Here is a 25,819-nt window from a genome sequence, read left to right on the forward strand (position 1 = left end):
CACAGGCTGAGAGAAAAAAAATTATAGAACATGTTTGACAATAGACTTACATTGGGATGTATAAAAAAAATACTTGTAAGCTAATCAGAAGAGAAACAATGTAACCCAAACTGGGAGGACACTTCACCAAAGAAGACCGACCTAGAGATGATCAGTCTGCAGGAAAAGATGCTCGGTGTCGTTAGCCACCAAACTGAAACCACAGTCACACCCACTACACATTCCGTAGGATGGTGACAGCTTTAAATACTGACAGAACCAAGTGGTAGCAAAGAGGTGGAGCGACTGTGACAGCGTCCTTACTGCCACAAGTACGGTGACAGTCATCTGGGTGGAGTGAGCCTGTTCCTTCCTCTTTAAACTTATTCACTTACCAGTTTGCTAGATATTTAGCTAAGGAAATTGTAGCACATGTCCTCCACATGGCGCACACAGATGTGCATAACCCAAACCGGAAACAGTGCAGATGCCTACGGGTAGCGGAGTGAGTGACCGGACTGCGGTGGGTCCCCACAGCAGGACACCGCCACCAATAAAAGCAACACGTGGATGATCGGGGCATGATGCCAAGCAGAAGCTAGGCACGGGAGAGTAGACTCCTATTCCATTTCTGTGGCAGTTCTGAAGAAGATAAGCTACAGTTAGAGGCAGACCAGAATTGGGGGGTGGAGGGTTGACTATAGAGAGGCATGAGGGAACTTTGGGGGGTGCAAATTATATCTTGACTTGCTGGTGGTTGCTGAGTGTTTGTATCAAACATTTTGCACTATGCAGTGAAACTGCCTTGTTCTATTACAAGTAAAATCTGTGTAACCAATCTCCCTCCAAACCATTCCTCTTACGGCAAGTGAGCTTCTCAAGTGTGCCAGTCTGGCAGCCCCTCTGCCCAAGCAAGCCCCATGGGCTTTGCAACTGCAAAGAGGCGGCTCCCTGAGCCCCGCCGGCCAGACCCCCTCAGCCAGATCCCCTCTGTCTGACCACTGCCTGCCTGACCCCGCTGCGGTCCGCTCCTCTGCGTCCGCATGTACCCTCCCAGGCTGGGGCCTGGGAGCTCCCAGCGCACGAACTGTCCTCCGCTCTAGTCGGCCACTAGGTCTCAGCTGATGTGCTGCTTCTCCTGCTGCCCTGAGCACACGGTCTCAGGCTCTGTCTTACTCTCCCAACACCATGTACTTTTCTTTGTCGCAGTTATGCTGTGCCCACCTGTGTGTCTGTGGCAAATGTCCACCCGCCCCGCAGACAGGGTTCCGAGGGCAGAGCCCGGCTGTCCGCTAACCCCTGTGTGGTCAGCCTCAGTACAGCGCCCAGCTCCAGGAAGATGTACAGTGCTTTCTGAATGAAAAGGAAAGGAAAGTTAAGGCGACAGTATTTAAAATATACTTTGTAACAGGTGAATTCTTTTCATAAGCTGAGTCAGTTGTCAAATTTATATTAGAGTTAATATGCTAGTCTCATATGACTAATAGAAGATACAGATCTCAGGATCTGAGAGAGAGATTCCACCCGAGTCTAATAAAATTAGACCTCAGACCCATGCCATTCTTGCCCTCTCAGAGGGCTCCACCTCTCCCCTGCTGCCCGCTTCACATCCAACTTTGTAAGAATCCTGTTTGGACTAAATCTGGTATGCTCTTTCCCCCAAAGCAGGATCTTTGCATCCTCAGATATAGGGCACCCCTGCCGTAATCCACTTAATAGGCATAAAAAAATCACCTAACATATTTTAAATAGAGGCAGTCTCTGCAAGGTTCCAATGTGCACGAATTGCAGTTATCACAGTTTATTACATAACATTAGTTACCCAGCAACACGGTTCAAACTTCAGCTACCACTGCATTTAACTGAGTAATTGCATAAAGCACAAACTTGGCTACTTGCTGCAGTCCACAGGTCACCACAGAAGTGATGTGCATCGCTGCGTGTCCGATAACTTCACCGCGTAGATAGCAGTGTGTGGTCCATTGCCTCCTTGCCTCCCAGCGGTAGGCCCATGTGACGTTTCATAGGAATAGGTGACCAAATTGGCCAACGATCAAAGGACAGCAGGGAAACAAAACAGTGTGGAGGGACAGAAGAGATAACTGACCATGGACAGTGGTCCTTTGAGAGACTAGGTTCGCAGGTGGAGGACCGAATGAGCATGAGTTTACCCAGAGTGAGGACAGTGGGCCTGTCCCAGGAGAAGTGACGCTGGCAAAAAGCTTCACATGAACGGGGCTCTTGGAGATATTTCATGAGGTTCAAGGCACAAAACGTCAAGTACTGGAAGCTGATCCAAACCTAGGAATCTGAGTGTGTTGGTCACTGGGAAACAGAAAAGATACTCGCTGTATTGTGAACCATACGGTGAGAGGCAAGTAAACCCTAACTATTCTTGATGTGTTTTTCAAAGAAGGGAAACATTTTAATCATCAGTGTTTCTAGTTTTTAAAATTACAATGTAAATATCAGTGTCACAATTTTTTTGTCATTTCACATGTATAACTGACAATTTTCAATGTTTTGACAAAAATTTTTCAAGGTCAGAAACAACTGTAGTTTTCTCATTGTTACTTAGATTGCAGCTGGTACTGGCGGTCCAATCCTGCCCTGCGGTGCGAAGTGGAGACTCCGCCCCTGTCTGGGGTGGGGGGATCGGGGTGTTTGGTCCCTAGTCCTGCCCTGCAAAGTGGAGACTCCGCCCCTGTCTGCGGGGGTCGGGGTGTTTGGTCCCTAGTCCTGCCCTGCGGTGCAAGTGGAGACTCCGCCCCTGTCTGCGGGGGTCGGGGTGTTTGGTCCCTAGTCCTGCCCTGCGGTGCAAGTGGAGACTCCGCCCCTGTCTGCGGGGGTCGGGGTGTTTGGTCCCTAGTCCTGCCCTGCGGTGCAAGTGGAGACTCCGCCCCTGTCTGCGGGGGTCGGGGTGTTTGGTCCCTAGTCCTGCCCTGCGGTGCAAGTGGAGACCCCGACCCGGGGGTGGGGGGGGGGGTGGGGATCGGGGTGTTTAGTTCCTAGTCCTGCCCTGCGGTGCAAGTGGAAACTGCGCTCCTTTGCGGGGAGGGGGGGGGTAGGTGTTTGGTTTTTCTTTTCCCTTTCCTTGTAACTTCCTGCTTAGTCACACAGTAGAGACTCTCTCCGGTGTTGTTTGGTGCGCTGACCAGCTTCTTTTTACTTGTAGTGGAGAACAGCTGTTTGAGACCTATTGATAGAAATGGGAAGCTGCTTTGTCCAGGTAAATCTCTGCAGTAGCCTTCAGAAGCTGACACACGTTCTTGCCATCAACTTTCTTAATACTTTTGCTTTAAATAATGGCCTCCAATGTCTTATATTATTGTTACCTTTTAGAAGTTGATTTATAGGGCCTATTGTCCTACAGGTGTCCTCTTCATATATTACAGAATATCTCAACCAAAAAATCAAATACTTAAATTTTGTAAAGTGAAACATGTTTTTCTGATCAGCCGATCCTCATTTTAGTCATGATTTTGATTTTGTTACATTTTTCTAGATTTACTGTCAGTTTTTTATTTGCTGACTTTCTTGCAGTGCTTTTAAGGAATAGCGTCTTTGTTCCTGCCTCTGTGACACATGTTGTCATTAGATGTACGAGTGTAATTATTAATGGTGGTCACTAAGGCAGCCAACTTAGAAGAAGCTAGTACAACTTAGAAGAAGCTAGTACATCGTGAATCGATTCAGAATATCTAAATTTTAATCTGTATGAACAACAACCTTCTGATATTTATAAATATGACTAGACTACTCATAACCGCCCCTTATGTCTTAGCATTGCTATGCAGATAATGAGAAGAATATATTCTAGGGCAGCGGTTCTCAACCTGTGGGTCGCGACCCCGGCGGGGATCGAACGACCAAAACACAGGGGTCGCCTAAAGCCATCGGAAAATACATATTTATTATACAATACATTTTTAAATAAAATACATATTTCTGATGGCTTTAGGCGACCCGTGTTTTGGTCATTCGACCCCCGCCGGGGTCGCGACCCACAGGTTGAGAACCGCTATTCTAGGGGTAGAAATTGAAGATCAAACATGACTGCAACTATTTTTTTCTTTCTTGACATTTTTGATTTTCAAAGAAAAACTGATTGCAGGACACACACCCAGACAGATAGGAATTAATAACATTCATTATGTTCTCAAAATTCTTTGTAGTGCCAGACAGCTCTACTTTGAAGGAAGCAGACTTGAGGACGGGGAGGACCCTGGGCCTCTGTCCGGGAAAAGCACCAGCTTCCTGTCAGGTAACAGAGGTCCTTGGCAACAGAACCCGCCTTCCCACAGCCCTGTCTTCATTTTATAAGTCCTACCGTCACTGCTGCAGTAATAGTCCTGTGCTTAAGAGTGTTTTCATTATGTGATACCTCTTATCTTAGGAACACATCCATGTAGTTCTCTGTTTAAATAAAAAATATGTCGGAGCACATTCATAAGGTTCTTTTTCTGTGAATATTTTGTGGTTAAGGGGGATCTTGAAAGCTGAGCGGCTAACAGTTTCATCCGTATTTCAGAAATTCTGAAACGTGCTCTCCCTCCCCTCCCCCCGCATCTGTGAGACCTCCTGCGTCCTTGGTCCGTGGAGTGGGTCCTCGCAGCCAGCACGGTTCCTTCCTTTGTGGTCCATGACAGACAGAGTCCTGAATGACCAGCGGCGTTTTAGCCCGCCTGAACTGCAGTGTATTGGCTCTGGACTCGATTACTCTCTGCGTGGTGTTATGTTCTCACAGCAGCTCTGCCTTTGTCAATGTTCATTTCCTGTACCGATGCCATCTGGCCGACCTGACCAACAGCCCTACCGAATTAGTAAACTTTTATTGCAGCCCACAAGTCCTGTTTCTGTCCTCACTGCTGAGACCGTATCCAGGTTGGCTAGGCTCATATCAGGGCTCCCTGGTTCTGAATTTGCTGCCTTAGTCACCCAACCACCTCCTTTAATTTATTCGTCCCTGAGCTCTGGCCATTGGGCCAGGCCAGCAGGCTGGAGGAGGGCTGCGGATGCGGGGGCGTGGGGGGTGGAGTTAGAGAGGACAGAGCTGATGGGGCAGTCTCCCTTTCCCTGTGGGGCCTTGGGAATTGCGGGATGTGGACGGAGCATAAGGTCACAGCCAAATGTAGTGCTTACGTTCTATAGTAATCACAGATCCCGTTGATGAATGACAAGAAAGAGATGGAGATCATAGAAGAATAAAGTGTCTGTGAGAGATTCTTTTTAGGAGTGAAATACTGGTGATAAAGCATCTTACATTTCCAGGTGGTCAAGATTATTGTTCATATTGTAACACTAAATTACTCAACATACCCTCCCCTCCTTGAGCAGAAAGCCCTTGATGGGTATCCTGTGACCACCATCTGTGCACAGTAGTGCATTCTGTCATTGACACACATTATTCTCATTAAAAAGCAAATTATACTTGGCCCTGGCCGATTGGCTCAGTGGTAGAGCGTCAGCCCAGCATGTGAAAGTCCCAGGTTTGATTCCTGGCCAGGGGACACAAGAGAAGTGTCCATCTGCTTCTCCACCCCTCTCCCTCTGCTTCCTCTCTATCTCTCTCTTCACCTCCTGCAGCCAAGACTCCATTGGAGCAAAGTTGGCCCAGGCACTGAGGATGGCTCCATGGCCTCTGCCTCAGGCGCTAGAATGGCTCCGATTGCAGCAGAGCAATGCCCCAGATGGGCATGCCGGGTGGATCCCGGTCAGACACATGCAGGAGTCTGTCTGTCTGCCTCCTCACTTCTCACCTCAGAAAAATACCAAAAAAATCAAATTATACTCAAAGATTTTTTTAAATTAATCACCCAATATAGTCTTGTTTTTACATATTTTGAGATTTTTTAAATTAAAGTTTTATGGTTATATTGGCTTTTTGGGGGGGGGAAGTAAATTATACATTTGTAGAATTTTAAAATTTGGACTAAGTTGAATTCGTACTTCTCTCTCCATCTTAGCTGTTTCTGTTTTTTGCTGTGGGGAGTGACATTCAACCTGGGGCAGAGATGGAAATCATGGTAGAAGAAACAATATCTGTGAGAGATGTAAGTAATTTTACTTTTTGAGGGGGGAGGGGAGGGGTCTGTAGGTGTTGGTATGGGGAACAGTGGTAACTGGTATTAGAATTTGGAAGTCCTAAGGCTAGGGTTTACATAATATACTTTAAAGAGGTCTATGTGCTCACTAAAGGAATAGTTTTGGGAGCCTGAAGATTGCTGAACCAACTGGAATTATTTTTGAAATTATTATTTTAAAATTAGATTATTTTTTTATTAATACTTGTTGAGTGTAGAAATTTTGGGTATGTAGAAATGGATTAAAAGAAAAAATTAAAACAACTCCTTTATCTCTTATGCCACTAATACCAGCATTTTGGCATATTTCTTTTGTGTTTTCACTTGTGCACATATAATTACATACACGTAGGTATGAGTATTTGTACGCAGGTGTGTGTTTATGTGATAAAGTAAACACATAGTTATTGATGTCACTGAGAACTGGGACTTTCAGCGTTAGAAATGGAGAGAGAATAACATCAGTGTGGGTAAGGAAAGTCTGTATTTTGAATTTGAATTAGGAAGAGTCAGATGAGCTTGATGTTTTTGTTTTTTTGCAAGAGAGACAGGAGAGAGAGAGATGAGAAGCATCAACTCATAGTTGAATCACTTTAGTTGTTCATTGATTGCTTCACATATGTGCCTTGACAAGGGGCTCCAGCAAAGTCAATGATCCCTTGCTCAAGCCAGCAACCTTGGGATTATGTCAATGATCCCACACTCAAGCCAGCGACCTCGAGGTTTTAAACCTGGGACCTCAGCATCCCAGGTCAACGCTCTGTCCACTGCACCACTCAAGTCAGGCAGTTGTATTTTTTCTTTAAAGAAGTATTTTTCTAATTCTTCCCCCTGAAATAGCTTAGAAACAATGACCAACCTGGTAGTAGTGAGCACCCTACCACCCAGAATGTGGTTGCTAAATACCATTTCCTACAAGAGGGAACCAGGGTGTCTTGGAGCAATGGTGGCTGGTTCTATATCTAGGTCAGGAAAGTGTCAGATGAGTCTGGAACACCTGGTCAAGAACAGAAGAAAGTCATGCCTGACCAAGAAGTGGTGCAGTGGATAGAGCGTCGGACTGGGACACAGAGGACCCAGGTTAGAAACCCTGAGGTTGCCAGCTTGAGCGTGGCATCATCTGGCTTGAGCACGGGCTCATCAGCTTGAGTGAGGGGTCGCTGGCTTGAGTGTGGGATCATAGATATGACCCCATGGTAGCTGGCTTGAGTCCAAGGTCGCCAGCTTGAGCAAGGGGTCACTTGCTCTGATGTGGGCCCCCCCCCCCCATCAAGGCACATATGAGAAAGCAATCACTGAACAACTAAGGAGCTACAATGAAGAATTGATGCTTTTCATCTCTCTTTCTTCCTGTCTGTCTGTCCCCCCCCCCCTCTCTCTGTCTCTGTCAAAATAATAAAAGTAAAAGAACAGAAAGCTATAACGCCAGCACAGATGACTGGCATTGGCAGAGACTCAGGAGCCAACTCGCCAACTCGCAGAGGCTCCCACTGGTCAAAGATGAAACTGTTTGACCCTCAGTGGGAATAATAATGAAAGTAGATTGGTATAGACATAAAACCCATGAGTTCAATGTAATCCTGAAAAATGCTGTATTTGTTGCCTACCTATGGGTAACCAAGTGGAAAGAATCAAGCATTTTTCCTGTTTTTGTTTTGTAGGCTATACAAAACAAATAGATAACACGTTTTTTCTTTTTCTTTTCTTTTTTTTTTACAGAGACAGAGAGAGAGAGAGGGAGAGAGAGAGAGAGAGAGAGAGAGAGAGAGAGAGACAGGGACAGACAGACAGGAACGGGGAGAGATAAGAAGCATCCATCATTTGTTTTTCGTTGTGACACCTTAGTTGTTCATTGATTGCTTTCTCATATGTGCCTTGACCGCGGGCCTTCAGCAGACCGAGTAACCCCTTGCTGGAGCCAGCAACCTTGGGTCCAAGCTGGTGAGCTTTGCTCAAACCAGATGAGCCCGCACTCAAGCTGGTGACCTCGGGGTCTCGAACCTGGGTCCTCCGCATCCCAGGCCGATGCTCTATCCACTGCGCCACTGCCTGGTCAGGCGATAACAGAGGTTTTTAATAGACATTCCTAGCTAATAAAAAAAAGAAAGAATTTTAGACTATGGGTTTTTCAACTCCCAATGATTTGATGGATTTAGGCTAACAACCAAAAAGAGCACACCCAAGCATCACAGAAGTTTAAAGCTGGCCCTGGCCAGTTGGCTCAGCGATAAGAGTGTTGACTTGGCTTGTAAATGTCCCGGGTTTGATTCCTGGTCAGAGAACATGGGAGAAGCGCCCATCTGCACTTCTCTACCCCTATCCCTCTTCCTCTTCTCTCTCTCCGTCTCTTTATCTCTCTTCTCCTCCTGCAGCTATGGCTTGATTGGTTTGAGTGCATTGGTCTTGGGTGCTGGGATGGTTCTGTGGAGCCTCTACCTTAGGCACTAAAAATAGCTCAGTTGCAAGCATGGCCCCAGATGGGGGTTGCCAGGTATGCCCTGGTTGGGGTGCATGTGAGATTCTGTTTCCTCTTACTTGGAAAAGAAGGAAAAAAAAGTTTAAAGCAATTCCCATCCTTCTCTTGCCCAAAAATATCCCAAGAAAATTACCTGAGTCCAATCAAGTCTCTAGGTCTGAGTACCAGTTTATAAGAAATACAGGGACAGAGGGATGTGTTAAATACACAGTCCCAAAGAGGAAAACTCAGGGTGTGGTGGCCTGTAGGTAAAAGTGTCTTAATACAAAGAACAGGCAGGCGCAGTGTGTGGCCCTAATTCAGACCAAAAGAACTTGACTTTAGTACTAGTCTAGGAGAAAGTAGGGAAATTTGAACACTGACTGGATATTAGTTATTGAGGAATTCTTAGTTTTTTAATGTATTGTTTTAGGGTTATGTTTTTTAGAAGAGTCTTAATCTTTTTGTAAATATTAATACATGAAATGATGTGATATGACATTTACTTCAAATGAATGTGGGGTACAAAATGGGAATTGGGTTGGGGTGTGATAAACAGGAGTGGCCTCGAACTGATTGAGACTGGATGACAGATACTTGCGAGTCCTTTACCATCCTCTGCATGTGTTTGAAGTTTTCCATTTGAAAACATTTTTTCAGTAAGTTTTTTTTTTACCCTTTGTTTTATGCTATAAAGATTTTCGGAGTTTTTCAGTTGCCTTTGAACTTTAGTGTTTTTGTTTTTTTATTTCAAAGAAAGGAAACGACAAAACCTTCCCTTGGTGCGATGTGTCTGTCTTCCTGTCTGTTCTCTGAATAGATGGTAGGCGGCCTTGTCCCCTCACTGCGCCACTGACAGCTCCCACCACGTGGCCCATGCTGCTCACAGTGAGCAGTTCCCAGTCCTCATCCTTCTCTCTCCACGGCAGGCACGTGTGTGATGGCTGCTCCTTGAAACACCAGTCGCGTGCTTCCAGAAAACCGCAGCTCTGGAGGTGTCCCTTGCCACCTTTCTCAGTGTACTGTTTCTTCTTCCCTCTGCCCGTGAGCACCTCCGTGCCCAGTTCTTAAACTGGGCCTTGCCCAGAACTGCAGGCTTGCACATCCCGCTGCTCCTGGCTGTCTGGTCGTCTCCTCCAATCCCCGCCCACCCAGCGGTTCTCCCGGGCAGCCTCCGCCAATCCCAGCCCACCCAGCGGTTCTCGGGCAGCCTCCGCCAATCCCAGCCCACCCAGCGGTTCTCCAGCCTCCGCCAATCCCAGCCCACCCAGCAGTTCTCGGGCAGCCTCCGCCAATCCTAGCCCACCCAGCGGTTCTCCCAGGCAGCCTCCGCCAATCCCAGTGCACCCAGTGGCTCTCCCGGCCGTCTCCGCCAATCCCAGCCCACCGAGCGGTTCTCTCGGGCAGCCTCCGCCAATCCCAGCCCACCCAGCGGTTCTCCTGAGCAGCCTCTGCCAATCCCAGCCCACCCAGCGGCTGTTTCTGCTTGCGTGGGGCCGGAAACCTTGACGTCATCCTTCCTTCTCTCCTGTGCTCCTTCACATCCAGTTTTTCAGGAAATCCTTTTGGTTCTACCATCAGGCTGCATCCAGGCTCTCATTCCCACCTCTGCCATCACGATGTTCATCTCTCAGCTGGATTATTCCAGCGGCTACCTAACGGATCTTCATTGCACCTTGCACCTCCCAGGGTCTGTTCTTACCGGGCAGCTGAGGACCCTTGCGAGTGTGAGCTAGATCCATTTACATGAGTGCCAAATAAAGGCTGATCTCCTCCTTATAGGTTCAGAGTTTGGTGTGTGTGTGTGTGTGTGTGTGTGTGTGAGAGAGAGAGAGAGAGGGAGAGAGAAATCGGCCTAATTACTCAGAGTCCACTATTAGTCTTCACACAGAGAAAGCCATACGACAGGCCTGGAAGTGGACGAACAGACCTTGGAACTGAGTCCCGGTTACAAAGGGGCAACTGCCTCCCTCCTGGCGCCCACCCAGCTCTGAGGAAGCAGAGCTTCCTTAAGCATCTTAATCATGTACATCTTTATTTGAAAATTATTAAAAGTCATCAGACTTAAATAGGCCCAGGTCAAAAATATTGTTTCTCACAGTTCTGTAACTCAGAAACAAGAAACTAATAAACATTTTTTTTTACAGTGTTTAAAGATAATGCTGGAGAAATCTGGCCTACCAGGTATGTTACAGGGCACAATGCTATATGATCTATCCACATCCTTTACTTACAAGAAATTAGTTATAAGCCTGATGAAAACATTTTGTTTTTCCCAGGGTTGCCAGTCACACTTTACATTTGCATGTATGTGATAAATTCTGGTTCTTGTGTGCAAGCGAAAGGAAAACTAGTCGTAAGTCCCTACCCTGAGCAAAGAGAACCTGGCCAGGGCCCAGCAGAGGCACAAGAGACAAGGTTCAGCCTCACTGATTCAGTCTCAGTGACTGTTTCATGCTGCTTTGAGGTCTCGATCAGGGAATGTGGTGTGAATGAAATGATCAGTGCAGGGCAGCTGCAGGGGCTCCGGGTGAATGCTCTGCTGTCCTCCGACCTCATCAGGTGGAAGCCTGAGGCTCCGCCGTCTGGACGGGAAGGCCGCATGCTCCGGAGCTGCCGGGCACTGTCCTGGTTCACCTCACCGGCAGGGCTCCCGGGCAGGGGTCCCCACCCAGTCCCATTTCACAGAGGACAGGACAGGCTGACCTGGACTTCCAGAGCAAGTCCGTCTGGTTTCAGAGCCTGAGCTCTTCCCTCCTAGCTGCGCTGGGAGGAACGGTGTTCACGTCTAACTTACTGCTGGTGTGGGTTTTTAACGTCCTTAGATTAAGTTAAATATTCTTATGTCTTATGGTATTTAGAACTAGAACTAATGACAAAAGGGTCTGCGAAGGAGAGTGGGGCTCAGAGCCTGTGGCCCGTGCAGGGCAGATGGGAGATCTGTGTCTGTGCCTTCGGCTGGGTGTCAGGGAGTCGTCTGTTCAGAAGACGTTGCTGCTTTTCTCAACAACCGGGATTTCCAGCTGCTGCTCCCCTCTGCTTCCTCTCCTCCAGAAGTCTTCTCCCCTCTCCCGGGGCAGCGAGCATGTGGAGAACAGACTCCAGCTTCATTAAGTGCGATTCCAAACGCAGTTTTCTGTTAGAGTCACCGCTAGTTGGATGGGACCCATTTCTGTTGTACATGTCATCAGTTGCTGAGTGATGTTAGCGTATACTTTCAGCCAAGGCTGTGCAATGAGACTCAACTTCATGATGTAGAAGGAATTGTATAAATTGTATACTTACGCACAGGGGTGTGGCAAAAGTAGGTTTACAGTTGTGAGTACACAAAAGTTTATTCTTGTATTATCTATTCTTATTTTCCATATGAACAACTGTAAACTTACTTTTGCCCAGTATGCACATACCTCGTGTCATGTGTGTGCATGTGAATAATCAAGGCCTCATGTAGCTTGGAGAGTAGTAGGCAGTGTTATTTTTATTGGCAACTGTATGTTAATTATGCAATTATACATCTGTTCTTGGTGAAACAGGGAGAAAATTAACCAAATTGGGGGAACAATGTTTTTCAAGCTTTAAAAAAAAAAATTAATTACTAGATCAAGTCCCATTTGATATCTGCTTGCCCAGAAGGGTCATCCTGACAAACTCTTTCTGAAAACATATTGTGAGGTTGTGTCCCCTCTGATTTCGGTTCCTTCGTAGGAGGCACGTGGCACTTACGGAAAATGGACTGGTGCTATGAAGCCGGGGAGCCTCTGCGTGAAGAAGTGAGACTTCCTTTATCCATCCACTCCAACCTGGCGGTGCTCGTGTGGTGTTCTCATGCAGGGTGCCCACCTTACCCACGTGACTACATTTTAGAGAACGTTTCAGTTTGTTCAAGAGACAGAAATGTGCACATGGTTCTGCTCTCACTATCCTTTCCGTAGTTGTTTGAGAGCATTCAAAGGAAAGCGTCAGCTAAGGGGGAATGTTTCTAACGTCTGTAGTAAGTCCTCCTTTTAGTTTTAATTTGTACTTACTGATTTTAGCGAGCGAGGAAGGAAGAGAGAGAAATACAGAAACATCGATCTGTTCCTATATGTGCCCTGACCAGGGATCAAACCCGCACCCTCTGCATATCAGGGCAGTGCTCTACCAACCAAGCTCTCTGGCCAGGGCTTAAGTCCTCCTTTGATAATAGGAACAGTAGTTCATTAGGAGGTGGAGAACTTTAGAGAACAAATGACATTTGAACTGACAGAAGAATTTGAAGATACGCTCTGAATTTTGAAACCTGAATATTTTAATTTCACAGTTTCTCTGTAAGTTGATGGCAGAATTCATCTTACCAACCAATCACCTAGGCTCTGATCCAAGCTGCATCTCTAAATCCAGCCAAACTCTTAGCGTAGCCTTAGGAACAACGATCACAGGCTAGATGAAACTGGGTAATCTTATTATTGATCCAAATAACATGAAGCCTCCCGTCCAAACTCATGGCCTTAGAAGTAAGTCCAAAGTAAAGGTCTGAGGGAACGTTTAGCCAATCGTGGTCAGCTGCCCCTTCCCCCATGCATCTGCCTGCTGCTTCTGTGCAGTAGTGGACGGTGGCAGTGAACATCAACAGAGGGTGCTTTAAGCAGGTGTAATGGGGTTGTCCTCTGGAGCACTCCATGCTGTGAAGCAGTCTGTAACAATATAGAGTCTTGGCCAGGAATTGGACTGCCCAGAGTAAGAAGTGGACCTCAAAGATTCTTCAGGACAGATAGTTTGGATGTCAGAGAATAAAATCTAGTCAGATGATTTCCACATTTTCTTCTCTGGTAAGTCCCAAAATGGTATCAAACAATTCCAGAACTGTTTAGAGCAAACTCATTACCCTCAAAACGGGTTCCTCTGCTCGAATGTGCTGTCTTTCTTTCCCGTCCGGCCCTCGGTCATCTGAGAAGTGCCTTCCTCTGCTTACCTGCCAGCCTTCAGCTCTGGGCTCAGCGCCCCGAGGCCTGTCAGTGCCCACTGCTGGCCTCCTGGTTCAGGCCGTTTTCCTCTTCACTAAGTCACTGCAGCTGGCTTCCCGAGCCCGGTGCTCCCCACTTCCTTACGTCACATGTGTGGCAGCTAGGTTGATTTCTAAACACCCCTTCTCCGAAGTCTTGTATGGCTTTTTTCAAAGGAACTAAAAACTCCTTTTTTCTTACTCTACATTTTTTCAAGCTTTTTTTTTTTTTTTTTTTTTTTTTTTTTAACAGAGACAGAGAGAGGGATAGACAGGGACACAGTCAATTATTAGTTTTTCATTGCACGTTGCGACACCTTAGTTCATTGATTGCTTTCTCATACGTGCCTTGACCACAGGCCTTCAGCAGGCTGAGTAACCCCTTGCTGGAGCCAGCGACCTTGAGTTCAAGCTGGTGGGCTTTTGCTCAAACCAGATGATCCCACGCTCAAGCTGGCGACCTCAGGGTCTCGAACCTGGGTCCTCTGCATCCCAGTCCGACGCTCTATCCACCGCGCCACCGCCTGGTCAGGCTCTTTTCGAGCTTTGACAAACTTTCCCAACCCAGTTACTCTCCCGTTACTCTCCAACTGATACTGCATACTCCGATCAGTCTCGTGGCTGAGCGCTTTCCATAACAAGCCGCCCTTATTCTTGTCATAACCTCGACGTGGCTGTGCTCACCTTTTCATGGGAAAGTCCTTCTCTCTCGTTTCCTCCAGCTTTCCCAGTCCAACCCGTCTTTTTAGGTGGAACTAAAACTCCACCTTCTGTAGCTCAGGCTCTCGTCACCTCTCAACTCGTCGCTCTCCCCCTCCTCTAATCTCTTTGGAGACTTAGAGTTCACACTCATAATTTATATAATGACAGACTGTTTTATAGGTCTAGATCATTTCCTACTCTTCAACATCTGCTTTTATCATTCATTCATTCATTCATTCATTCATTCAGGGTAATGGAGGCATAGGGTTCAACAAAAAAAGGTCCAGTGGTCTGTTTGTTTCTTGCAGAAGTCACAAGTAACAAAAGAGAGTTTTCTGTGTTCCCAGGATGCGACGCTGAAAGAGCTAATGATATGTTCTGGGGACACTCTGCTTTTAATCGAAGGAAAACTTCTTCCTCCGGTAAGACTTTGCTTCACACAGACGTTCTGTGAGTATTAGTTCTTGTTGTCTGACCTCAAAGGTGGCATGTCCTCGCTGGGGACTGAGGCGCTATAATAGCCAGAGGGGACCAGGGGCTTGCTGGGCAGTGTGCCGGGCCCGGAGCCCCCACGTCGCATGTCTGTCCCGTGAAGTCAGGTGTAGACACAGTTTGTCCTTTCACACCAAGTTTTTAACCTGACTGTAAAGTCCAAAAACAATTACTGTGTCCAGTGTATGACTTATCACAGGTAATTTTCTTTATCCCTACTGTTGGAAATTTAGCTTGTTTTAAATATTTTCTTATGCTAGTACTTAAAAACCAGTCCTTCTTAAGGTACTTTTAAAAATGGAATTAACAAGTCAAAGGTATAAAATTTTTAAAGATTCGACAATATATGTTGCTAAACTGTTTGCCCAAAGAGTTGTACCAGATTTACAGTCCTGGAAGCGTGTATGACAGGGCACACTCCCCGCTCTTTCATCAACATGCTTAGTTTAGTTTTTAAAAACCATTATTTATTAGTTTTTTTAATGTGGACACATATAAAGATAAAAAAGTGAGCCAAAATTCTAGCACTTAGATAAACCATTTGCTTGTGATTAGAAACGTGCACGGCAGAGGCTATAAAGTGGAAAACAAGTTCCTACCACGTCTTTCTCCCCAGAAAGAGCCACAATTAACTTATTTTTCCTCGTATATCCTTCCAAGAAAATACTGGTGCCTGTGTGTGTGTTAAACATAAATAGATGTGTGTCCTTTTTCGTTCCCTCCAGGGGATCCTAGTCCACAGGTGTTTACACCTGCTGGTTTGTTTCTGTTCACTGAATATATCTTAGAGTCCCTCATGCCAGCACATGCAGACCTACCTGCTTCTTTTTCATGGCTTCGTGGATTCGGTGGTGTTTTATACTGTGGCTTTTAAAGTTAAATTTGTAATTGCTGACACTCATGATAGAGAATCCCCGGTGTATAAGAGCTGGCCTGAGAAAGGTGGGTGTCCCCGCCCTCAGCCACGCAGGCGCCCTCCCCCAGCTGCAGTCCTCCGTCAGCGCGCAGCCTGTGCACACACTATTACACACGTTCCCTCCCCATACACGGGGAAAAAGTGGGTGTACAGTTGTGAGTACACAAACTACAGAATTATTCCGGTAATTTATTCATTGTGCTACTTGTATTACAACTGTACACCTGCTTTGCCCGCCTGTGCGTGCTGCACCGGTGCACACAAAGCATCTTCCTTCCGTTTGGTGGCCCTGTACTGTATGGACATTTATGTCTTCCACTGTATGGAGGTGCCATAATTTACTTAACCAATCTCCTTTCGAAGAAGATCAAGGTTATTGCCAGCCTTGTTGACATCGATAACACTGTAAAACAGTCCCTAATGGTGCCATTCTGCATGTCTACGAGGACAGGGTAGATTCCTGGACCCACCACGATACCCTGCCCCCATAAGCAGCTGCAGTGATGTCCTCGCTCCTGTGGCTTTGTTTGTGTGCGGGGGCCAGCCTGTCGGAGACACAGTCCAGACCGCAGCACGGCCGGTCAGGCTCGGGCGCTCAGGGTGGCAGTGCGGTGACCCCCAGCTTGGGCGGTGCACGCTGCTGTCCCCACTCTGCCCGCCTCTTAGCAGCGTACAGAGTGCTGGGCCTCCTGGTTTCTGATGGCTGACACGTGAACAGATAGAATTCCACTGTTCTGGGCTATGCTTCCTCATTGAACGGAGGTTAAGTTAATCTTCTCCTATATAATATTAATCTATATAATAAAGAGGAAAAGATTCTCATTTCACTATGCATTTCTTGAGTATGTATGTAAAATATTTTATGTGGTTTTTTTTCATTCTCTTCTGTTGGAAATTCAGTGCTGGAACAGCATCTTTGATCCCTAATGAGCCTCGGAAGTTCCTCACTAACTGAAGGAAGGGGAGGGAAGAACCAGTTCATTAAACTGGAGTTACAGGAGATGCTTAAGGACGGGTTTATTTCGCGTGGTGTGCATACAGGAACCCCGCTTAGGTGGCAGGCAGCTGGCGCTCCGAGGCCCCTGGGGGCTCTGCAGGGGGAGGCGGCGGCGTGCTGGTGCTGCTCTCCAGCGCCCGAGTGTTTATGTAGTTGGTTCTGTCAGTTTGTTAGTTTGTTTATACTTTTCATTCATTGTAGTTACTGAGATACTTCTAAGCAAAGACCATTTAGTATGACTTTCATTCCCTAAACCTTCGATTGTAAAAACAGAAAGTATAATGTGTGGCAGTTACACATCTAAAAGGGAAATGGATGAATTCAGGGACATGTTCTGTTACCAAGATGTCCCTCTCTGGAAGCAGGAGTGCGAGTCCCTGTGATCTGTGACGTCACAGCTTAGACACGCTCCTTCTGCAGGGTTTCCTGAAGGTGCCCATCTGGTGGTACCAGCCTTGGGGGCCCGCGGGCCCCAGGAAGAGCCACCGAGACCAGACGCACTGGGCCCCTTCTCCAGGCCGGCTCTGCAGAGCCGCCGCCCCAGGTGAGAACATAGCGGAGCCCCTGCAGCCTGCGTGTCCTAAAGAAAAGTGAAATGACTGCTTCTGCTGAGGGGCAGGTGACATAGTTATTTTCTAAATGTACAGTTGGAAATCAGAACCTCTTTATTCCGTGAGTCATTCCATAGCAGTCACAGCATCCTGTTTGATGCCGGGCTTCATAACCTCCATAAGGTGCTATCTGTCCCAGTCTTTACATTGTATCAGTATAGTAAAGGTTTTCAGGTAAGTTCCATATGTCATCTCTCAAGGTCCTCCTGGCAGTCTGAACAGCAGCCTCATTTGCAGTCTAGACTGGCTATTGAGGCTGAGCTCTGATACGGCCACAGCTGGGCAGAGACAGGGCTGAGCCCGTGCTCCACTGGGTCCCCAGGAACTGCCCCGGGGCCTTCCACCCACCTCACTGCCTCTAAGAGCCAACGGGCATTGCAGACACCGGCTTGACTTCTGAGTTGCCTCTCTGCTTCTCCACAGACAGAATTCCGCACACACCGGAATTCACTAACAGTGAGTTGGAATGTCCATTGTAAATAGTGGATTTCCACTTCCTTGTAAAGAAAACACCAGTCACTTGCCTTTGTAACTATGTAGGACCAACTCTCTACATGTTTAATCATGCTTAATGTGGGGGGGGGGGGGGGTAAAGTGTTACACGCTTGTATTTTTTATGTTTTAAACCTCATTTTTGAAATTATAGAAAATCAAATTCTTATCTCTACTCTTTTTAAGTTAGGAATATATGTTTAGAGAAATAAAATATACTCGTATTGAATTAGCTATGAAATTGGCAGCTATTTTTTTGTTGGGTTAGATATGTTAACTAACCCTAAAGATGCTTTGGTAATAGAATAATAATTACATATAGAGTTGGCTACAAACTTAAAAAATCATATTTAATCAGCGTTTATCTATAAAAATAGATTCATTTTTTGGTATTCCTTTTTATAACAACATATAAGAAACATTCTTAATTCCTGAGAGATTCCTAAGGGTCTGTGGGCTTCTGGTGTCCTTGAGATGAAAGGAGAAACACTCCTGAAGCTTTTTGGCTTAATTCATGTATAATCTAACTTTATTCTGTATTAGCAGTGTGCCCAGCAATAAATAGACATTTAATTAAAACAAACTGAGGTAAATTATTATGAATTTTAAATTCAGTTGCCAGCTTTTACAGAGTTTCAGGTGAGAGAGCATTTTATTTTCCCCTTTTTAAGACAAATGTAGGCCTTCTTATTGTCAAGGGTTCTTTCAGTCAGTAAACCTTGACTGTGGCCTCCTCCCGGGCCCTGGACAGACGGGTAAGGACGCTGGCCTGCCCTGAGTCACGTTCTTGTACATACGGCCAAGGAACAGCAGGGGCAGGCGGGCGGGGGCGGTGTGTGGAGAAGGACACAGGAAGGCGACATCAGAACGGCTGTGTCCTACTAGCTAAGCCCTCTGAGGGAAGAGAGTGTGGACATGAACGTTCTGGGTGGATGGCGCCGGTGTGAACCCGAGAGCCGCCCCACTGAGAGCGCCGCGGACTGGGCGGACGGCGTGCCCCTTCTGGAGCCGGGGTGCACATGCGAGCTCAGCCTGGGTCCCGCAGGCAGAATTGCACTAGAGGAGCTGCAGACCGCGCCTGCGTGCACTTCAGAACTGGGAAGTAGTGCGCTGAAAGCGCCTCCCGAGCACCTGGCTCTATCCTTTGTAGGGGCTCCTGGTGACGAGCACGTGGACGCGGAAGCTCCGCTCCACTACCTGGGAGACGTGGAAATCTCGGAAGGCGCCACCTTGCTGGAGCTGAAGTCACAGGTCAGACCCCCTGCTGCCGCGCCTTCGCGTGCCTGGGCTCTTCCGGGAGGTTAATCTCTTACCGTCTCCTTTTCCCGCGCAAGGCTGTTCTGTCAGGGCACGTGGCACATGCCAGGGTCGGGGTAATGCTCGGACTGCTGCCTGGCATTCTGTCCGCCTGGCTGGTGGCGTGCCTTCCCCTCTGCCAGGCGACAGGCATGCCCTGCTTTCATCTCCACGTGTCTTTGGTGATTTGCAGCTTATGTTGATTTATTAAAACATTTGTAAAGCATTGTTTAGTACAGCGATTTTCAACTTTTTTCACGGCACAAACACACACTAATTACTAAGGTCAGTGCCCCTGACTAAATTCAACCATTTTCATCTCATGGCACAAATAAATTAGTTACTAAGGAAGAAGAAGGTCAGGGCCCCTTTTTCTTTAGTAATTAGTTTATGAGTGTGTGAGAAACAAAGGTTGAAAATCACTGTACACTGTTTTTGTTTTGTTGTGACCTCTGTGTTTTGTGTTGTTAGTTAAAAGGAGTTGTCAGTTTCTCAGGAGGTCAGAATATCGGCTTTGTGTTGGGGTGCAAAACTAAACATTATCTTCCTTTTTTTTTTTGTATTTTTCTGAAGCTGGAAACGGGGAGAGACAGTCAGACAGACTCCCGCATGCGCCCGACCGGGATCCACCTGGCACGCCCACCAGGGGCGACGCTCTGCCCACCAGGGGCGACGCTCTGCCCACCAGGGGGCGATGCTCTGCCCCTCCGGGGCATCGCTCTGCCGCGACCAGAGCCACTCTAGCGCCTGGGGCAGAGGCCAAGGAGCCATCCCCAGCGCCCAGGCCATCTTTGCTCCAGTGGAGCCTTGGCTGCGGGAGGGGAAGAGAGAGACAGAGAAGAAGGAGGGGGTGGGGGTGGAGAAGCAAATGGGCGCTTCTCCTATGTGCCCTGGCCGGGAATCGAACCCGGGTCCCCTGCACGCCAGGCCGACGCTCTACCGCTGAGCCAACTGGCCAGGGCCGACATTATCTTCTTAAGCGCTAACATTCATAGTGTTCGGTCCAAATGGAAAGGCTGGATCAAATACAATATTAAATGCTTCAGATGCTGGACTGAAATGAACACCCCTTTCCTCTTTTTTTTTTTTTTAAGATTTTATTCATTATAGAGAGAGGCGAGGGAGAGAGGAACAGGACGCATCAACTTGTAATTGTGTCTCCTATGTGTCTTGACTGGGCAAAGCTGGGGTTTCGAACCTGTGACTGCCAAGTTCCAGGTCGACGCTCTATCCACTGCACCACCACAGGTTGGGCCCCTTCTTCCTCTTAAAGGAAAAAGGTGGGGCAGACAATATGAGTATCAGTCACTGACATTTGACCTATGTGTCCCCAGTGCATGATGTGACCTCATTCCTCAAAAAAAGAAAATGGTTATATTCTCATGACAAGTGGGAAGAAACTTTTTTTGGTATTGGATTGAAAGATACAAAATTGCTGTTCTTTTAAGCTAAAAATGGACAAATCATTGGTCACTTTATATAGTACAAACTAAATACTATAGTTACCTACTCAGCAGTTGGGCCTAGCAGCAAGACGCAAAGATTGTCAAGGATTTCAGAACCCAGCTCTTTCCCTGGCAGAGCGAACGCGGTGGGAGAGTCATGGCAGCACTGCGGAAAGCCAGTCGAGTCTGCTCTTCGGAGTTACCCTCACGTGGAAATGAACTGGTTTCATTTCCTAAAACAATTACTAAAACGGAGCTTTTGGCTCAGATTTAGAAATTGCCGTACAAAACTTACAAGGTTCATTTCATTGAAGAGAGCGCCCTGTGAGTCTCAGCAGCTGTGACACCACCGGGCTCCCCTCCTCCAGCTGTCCCGTGCAGTGCTCCGTCTTTCCCCACACAGTCCGTTTGTGAGTCTCAGCAGCTGTGACATCACTGGGCTCCCCTCCTCCAGCTGTCCCGTGCAGTGCTCCGTCTTTCCCAACGCAGTCCGTTTGTGAATCTCAGCAGCTGTGACACCACTGGGCTCCCCTCCTCCAGCTGTCCCGTGCAGTGCTCCGTCTTTCCCCACACAGTCTATGAATCTCAGCAGCTGTGACATCACTGGGCTCCCCTCCTCCAGCTGTCCCGTGCAGTGCTCCGTCTTTCCCCACGCAGTCCGTTTGTGAGTCTCAGCAGCTGTGACATCACTGGGCTCCCCTCCTCCAGCTGTCCCGTGCAGTGCTCCGTCTTTCCCTACGCAGTCCGTTTGTGAGTCTCAGCAGCTGTGACACCACTGGGCTCCCCTCCTCCAGCTGTCCCGCGCAGTGCTCCGTCTTTCCCCACGCAGTCTGTTTGTGAGTGCATTTATAGACCCTCGGCCAAACGTCTGTCTCCGTTCCAGGCCACAAGCTTGTCCCGCCTGTCAGCCTGGGCCGTCCCGGCCCCGACCTTCCTCAGAGCTTGGACGGTGGATGGCGGGCGCCCCGGCCGGCTTCTGCGCGGGAACCAGCGGCTCAGGTAGGTTCTTCAAGCTCAGTGACTGCACACCCACTGAGGGCATGGGTGTCGCGTCACACTCAGGGACAGCTTCAGTTTCCCGGGTCAAGTAGAAAGTGTAGCTTCATGTATTTTCACTGCACTCGAGACTGGGAACAATACTTTGTTCTTTCCTTCCTCGCTTTATTGTGCCATGACTGATACAACATTGTGTGAGTTTAAGGCAAACAGCCTGTTGATTGGATACACACATAATGCAAAATGGCAACCACTGCAGCGTGAGTGACACCCCGTCACACCCCACAATTACCATCTCTGTTTATGGTGAGAACATTTACTATCTACTCTCTCAGCAACTGCCTTCCAGTATACAGTATTGTTAGCTGAAATCACCATGCTGCACCTTCGACCCCCGAACTTACTCATCTTATTACTGCAGATTGCACCGTGTCCCCCACTGCCAGCCCACAGCAGCCACTGTTCTGGTCTCTGTTGCTGTGGGTTTGGCTTTTTCAGATTCCGGGTGTAAGTAAACAGCATCTGGCACTTGTCCCTCAGCCCCACATGTTGTGGCAAACAGCAGCATCCTCCTGTCCGAGGCCGAGTGGTCGCGTGCGCCACGTGCCCACCTCATCTTTCCCCATCCGTTCGTTGATGGAGTTGGGGTGTTTCCATCTTAGCTGTTGGGAACAGGACTGCGGTCAACACGGGAGCAGGTGTCCCTTGGCTAGCCTGTCCCATTCCCTTTCCCGCAGACCTTGAAGCAGTGGGATTGCGGGGTCACTTGGTGTTCTGTGCCGAGTTTTTGAGGAACCTCAGACTGGTTTTTCAGTGGATGTACCAGTTCACACACCACCAGTGGTGCACCAGGGTCCCCTCTCCTCCACATCCACACCAGCACGCATCTTTCCATTTTGTGGATGGTTCCCTTTGCTGTGCAGAGCTTTGTAATTTGATGTAGTCCACTTGTTTACTTTTGTTTTTGTTGCCTTTGCTCTTGGTATCAAGTCCAAAGAACTGTTGTCAAGGAGCTTAGAACCTTACCCTTTGTGGTTTTTTCTAGTTTTATGTTTTTAGGACTTAGGTTCAAGACTTGAATGCATTTTGAATTGATTTTTATGTCTGGTGCAGTAAGACAGTGGTCCAGTTTCATTCTTTTGCATGAAGCTGTCCAGTGTTCCCAACACCACTTATTGGCGATGCTATCCTTTCCCCATTGCCGAGCCTTGGTGCCTGTGTCTTAAGTTAATTGACCACATATGTGTGGGTTTACTTGTGGGGTCTACTGTGTCTGTTGATCTCTGCGTCTGTTTCTATACTGACACTAGAGTGTTGTAACCACTATAGCTTTGTCATCTAATTTGAAATCAGGGAGCATGATGTCCCCAGCCTTGTTCTTAAGATCGCTTTAGCTATTTGGGGTATTTTTGTGGTTCCACACACATTTTTAGGATTGGCTTTTCTATTTCTGTGAAAAATGCCATCCACATTTGATAGGGTTTGCATTTTATGTGTAGATCACTTTGGGTGGTACGAACACTTCATCAATATTCTTCTAATCCATGAATATGGACTATCTTTCCATTTAATTGTGTCTTTGTCAGTTTCCTTCATCGGTGTCTTGTAGTTTCCAGTGGACAGAAGTTCTTTCACCTCCTCGGTTCACTGTATTCCTAAGTATTTTATTTTTTGATGCTTGCTGTTGTAAATGAGATATTTTTTAACTTTCTCTTTCTGAAAGTTTATTTTTATATATTGATTTTGTATCCTGCAAGCTTACTGAATGCATTTATTAGTTTTAATAGTATTTTGGTGTAGACTTTAAGGTTTTCTAAATATAGCATCATGACATCTGCAAATAGAAATAATTTTACTACTTCCTTTCTGATTCGGGTGCCTTTTATTTCTTTCTCTGACTTAATTGTTCTGACTGGTCCTTCCAATACTATTAAAAAAGAGTGGCAAGAGTAGGTGTCCTTATCTTGTCCCTGATCGCAGAGGAAAAGCCCTCAGCCATTCCCGTTGAGGGTGATGGTAGCTGTGGGCTTGTCACGTCTGACCTTTGTCATGGACGTTTCCTCTGCATCCAGTTTGCTGAGTTTTTAACATGAAAAGATGTTGAATTTATCAAGTGTTTCTTTCTGCATCTATTGAGACCATCTAATCTTTATCCTAATTCTGTTAATGTGGTTTGTTACACTAACTGATGGGCACATATTCAACACAACCTGGCATTACCAGTGTAAACCCACTTAATCGTGGTGTGTGGTCCTTTCCATGTGTTGTTGAACTCAGCCTGTCGTTATTTTGTTGAGGATTTTTGCATCTATGCCCCTTGGATATTAGCCTTTAATTCTCTTTTCTTAGTGTCTTTGTCTGGGTTTGGTATCAGGATGATGTTGGCTTCATCAAGTTTGGCAGTGTTCCCACCTCTTCTATTTTTTGGAAGTGTTTCAGAATAAGTATTCATCTTTTAAATGTTTGGTAGAATTCATCAGTGAAAACCATCTAGTCCTAGACTTTTCTTTGTTGGGAGATTTCTGATTCAATCTCCTTACTAATAACAGGTCTGTCCCAATATTCTATTTCTTCATGATTCATCCTGGACAGGTTGTATGTTCCTAGGAATTTACCCATTTCTTTTAAGTTGGCCAATTTGTTGGGAGTATAATTGTTCATAGTAATTTCTTAAATTTTGAATGTTATGTAAAATATTTTGCTTAAAAAAGCTTAAAATTGCCTGACCAGTGGCGGTGCAGTGGGTAGAGTGTTGGCCTAGGACACTGAGGTGTGAAACCCTGAGATCACCAGCTTGAGCAAGGGGTCACTAGCTCGGCCAGAGCCTCCCAGTCAAGGCACAAAGCAATCAATGAACAAATAAAGTTACACAACTACGAGTTGATGCTTCTTATCTCTCTGTCTCTCACAAAAAAATAAATAAAAGCTTAAACTGACAAAAAGATGTTTTAAAAAATTAAATGATGCCACTCACTGGTTTGTTTTTCTATTATCAGGGAATATAAACTGGGACAGAGAACTGAGATCTGCTTAGAGCCCCTTCAGAACGAGGAACACTTAGGGTAAGTTGTCCCGTAACAGAAAATTACACGTCTTATCATAGTGGGCAGCGTCTTAAAAATCTAATAACTGACCGCAGCCAAGTCAAATTCAGCCCCTGCTCCCCCCGTAGCAAGGACTGGCCCAGATGGCTGCTACAGCAAGCTCCACCGCTCATGGGCTCTGGGTTCCTACCCTGGGACCTGGGGATAAGTTTAGCTGTGGACATGGAAAAAAAAAATCTAATAACTGAACAGCAAAGTTTTCTTCACTTCCTCTAAGTAGTCTGGCAACTTAAAACAGGTTGTGTTCTAGAAATGTGTTTGTATATCTGTGTCTAGAATGTGAAACTCATTTTCTCATAAAAACGAGAATTTTTCAGTAAGTCCCAAATGCACGTTGAACCTGTAATGATCTCGAAAGATCAGCAAGATGCTCATGTCCAGCTGTGTCAGTGCATCTGGGTCATCTGTTGTCACACTGACTTAGAGAAGCACCTGTCACTCCAGCCCGTTTTCCTCCTAATAGCAAAGCTGACATATGAGGTACTTAGCAGTGACCTGTGCTGACCTGTCTCCCACAACTAGGGAGTCAGCTCTGGGAAAGCAAGGTCTCTGTGGTTTGGGTCCTGGTGGTGTCCCCAACACAGACATGGACAGTGCCTTTGTCAGAGTCAGAATTATTGATATCTGTTGAATGAAGAAGTTGTCTACAATCAAACCTTCTATTATTTTTTCAGTACAGGAAAACCTTTTATAAGACGTTTTTGTTAGTATCACCAAATACTAAGGTTCCTAAAGTCCCGCTGCCTGATGAGACGGGGCTGCCTCTCGTCGTCGTCAGCCTGTGGCCCAGCGGCCGGTAGCACGCCGTCAGCCGTGCATGACCATCCCGTGCTGCGGCGGTTCCGAGTGCACCCTTGTGCAGGCTGTGTCACCAGGAGCGGTGTCCTGGAGAGGTTCTGGGTCAAATGGCAGGGACATCTTAAACCTTGTAGAATAAACTGGTAACTCTCCTCCGGGTAAGCTACCCCGGGTAACTTTCCTCCGGGTAAAGCAGTGTTTCTGAGTTTTAACTTCTCCCCTCACACCAACACTGAATGCTGTTAAATGTTTGCTGAACTGATGAATGAAAAGTGGTTATCTTGTCTCTTTGCTTCAATGCTTTGCTGCTAAGATTGGGCATTTTTTCAAAGGCTTGTAAGTCATTTGTATTTTGTGAGTGTATGAACTATTTCATATATTTTGCCTGTTCTTAACGGGGTGTAACTTGTGTGAGCTCTTTCTGTAATAATGACAGTGACTCCCTGCCATGTTTATTTGATTTTCAACGAGC

The 25,819-nt window shown here is 46.8% G+C and overlaps 1 protein-coding gene and 1 non-coding gene across 10 annotated transcripts in view; both read left to right on the plus strand.

Annotated features, from left to right (window-relative positions):
- USP40 (ubiquitin specific peptidase 40) overlaps positions 1 to 25,819 on the plus strand; it is a 75,727-nt gene that overhangs the window by 40,564 nt on the left and 9,344 nt on the right. For 8 of the 9 annotated variants that reach the window (XR_010731849.1, XM_066278860.1, XM_066278863.1 and 5 more), the window contains 10 exons: positions 3,155 to 3,208; positions 4,155 to 4,243; positions 5,946 to 6,032; positions 10,665 to 10,701; positions 12,223 to 12,287; positions 14,548 to 14,622; positions 17,026 to 17,149; positions 18,859 to 18,959; positions 21,333 to 21,448; positions 24,442 to 24,507. Coding sequence is in view for 8 of the 9 variants with exons in the window: in XM_066278860.1 (XP_066134957.1) it covers positions 3,155 to 3,208; positions 4,155 to 4,243; positions 5,946 to 6,032; positions 10,665 to 10,701; positions 12,223 to 12,287; positions 14,548 to 14,622; positions 17,026 to 17,149; positions 18,859 to 18,959; positions 21,333 to 21,448; positions 24,442 to 24,507 (814 nt within the window). In the remaining variant the exon portion in view is untranslated. Of the gene's footprint in view, positions 1 to 2,908; positions 2,933 to 3,154; positions 3,209 to 4,154; positions 4,244 to 5,945; positions 6,033 to 10,664; positions 10,702 to 12,222; positions 12,288 to 14,547; positions 14,623 to 17,025; positions 17,150 to 18,858; positions 18,960 to 21,332; positions 21,449 to 24,441; positions 24,508 to 25,819 lie in introns of those variants that run through there. The other variant, XM_066278867.1, reaches the window with a different exon arrangement.
- On the plus strand, positions 24,580 to 24,715 carry LOC136307211 (small nucleolar RNA SNORA5). The gene has a single exon (XR_010725879.1). It is a non-coding gene; the product is annotated as a small nucleolar RNA SNORA5 (small nucleolar RNA).

Source organism: Saccopteryx bilineata, chromosome 5, assembly GCF_036850765.1.
Source record: "Saccopteryx bilineata isolate mSacBil1 chromosome 5, mSacBil1_pri_phased_curated, whole genome shotgun sequence".
NCBI classification, from domain to species: Eukaryota; Metazoa; Chordata; class Mammalia; order Chiroptera; family Emballonuridae; genus Saccopteryx; species Saccopteryx bilineata.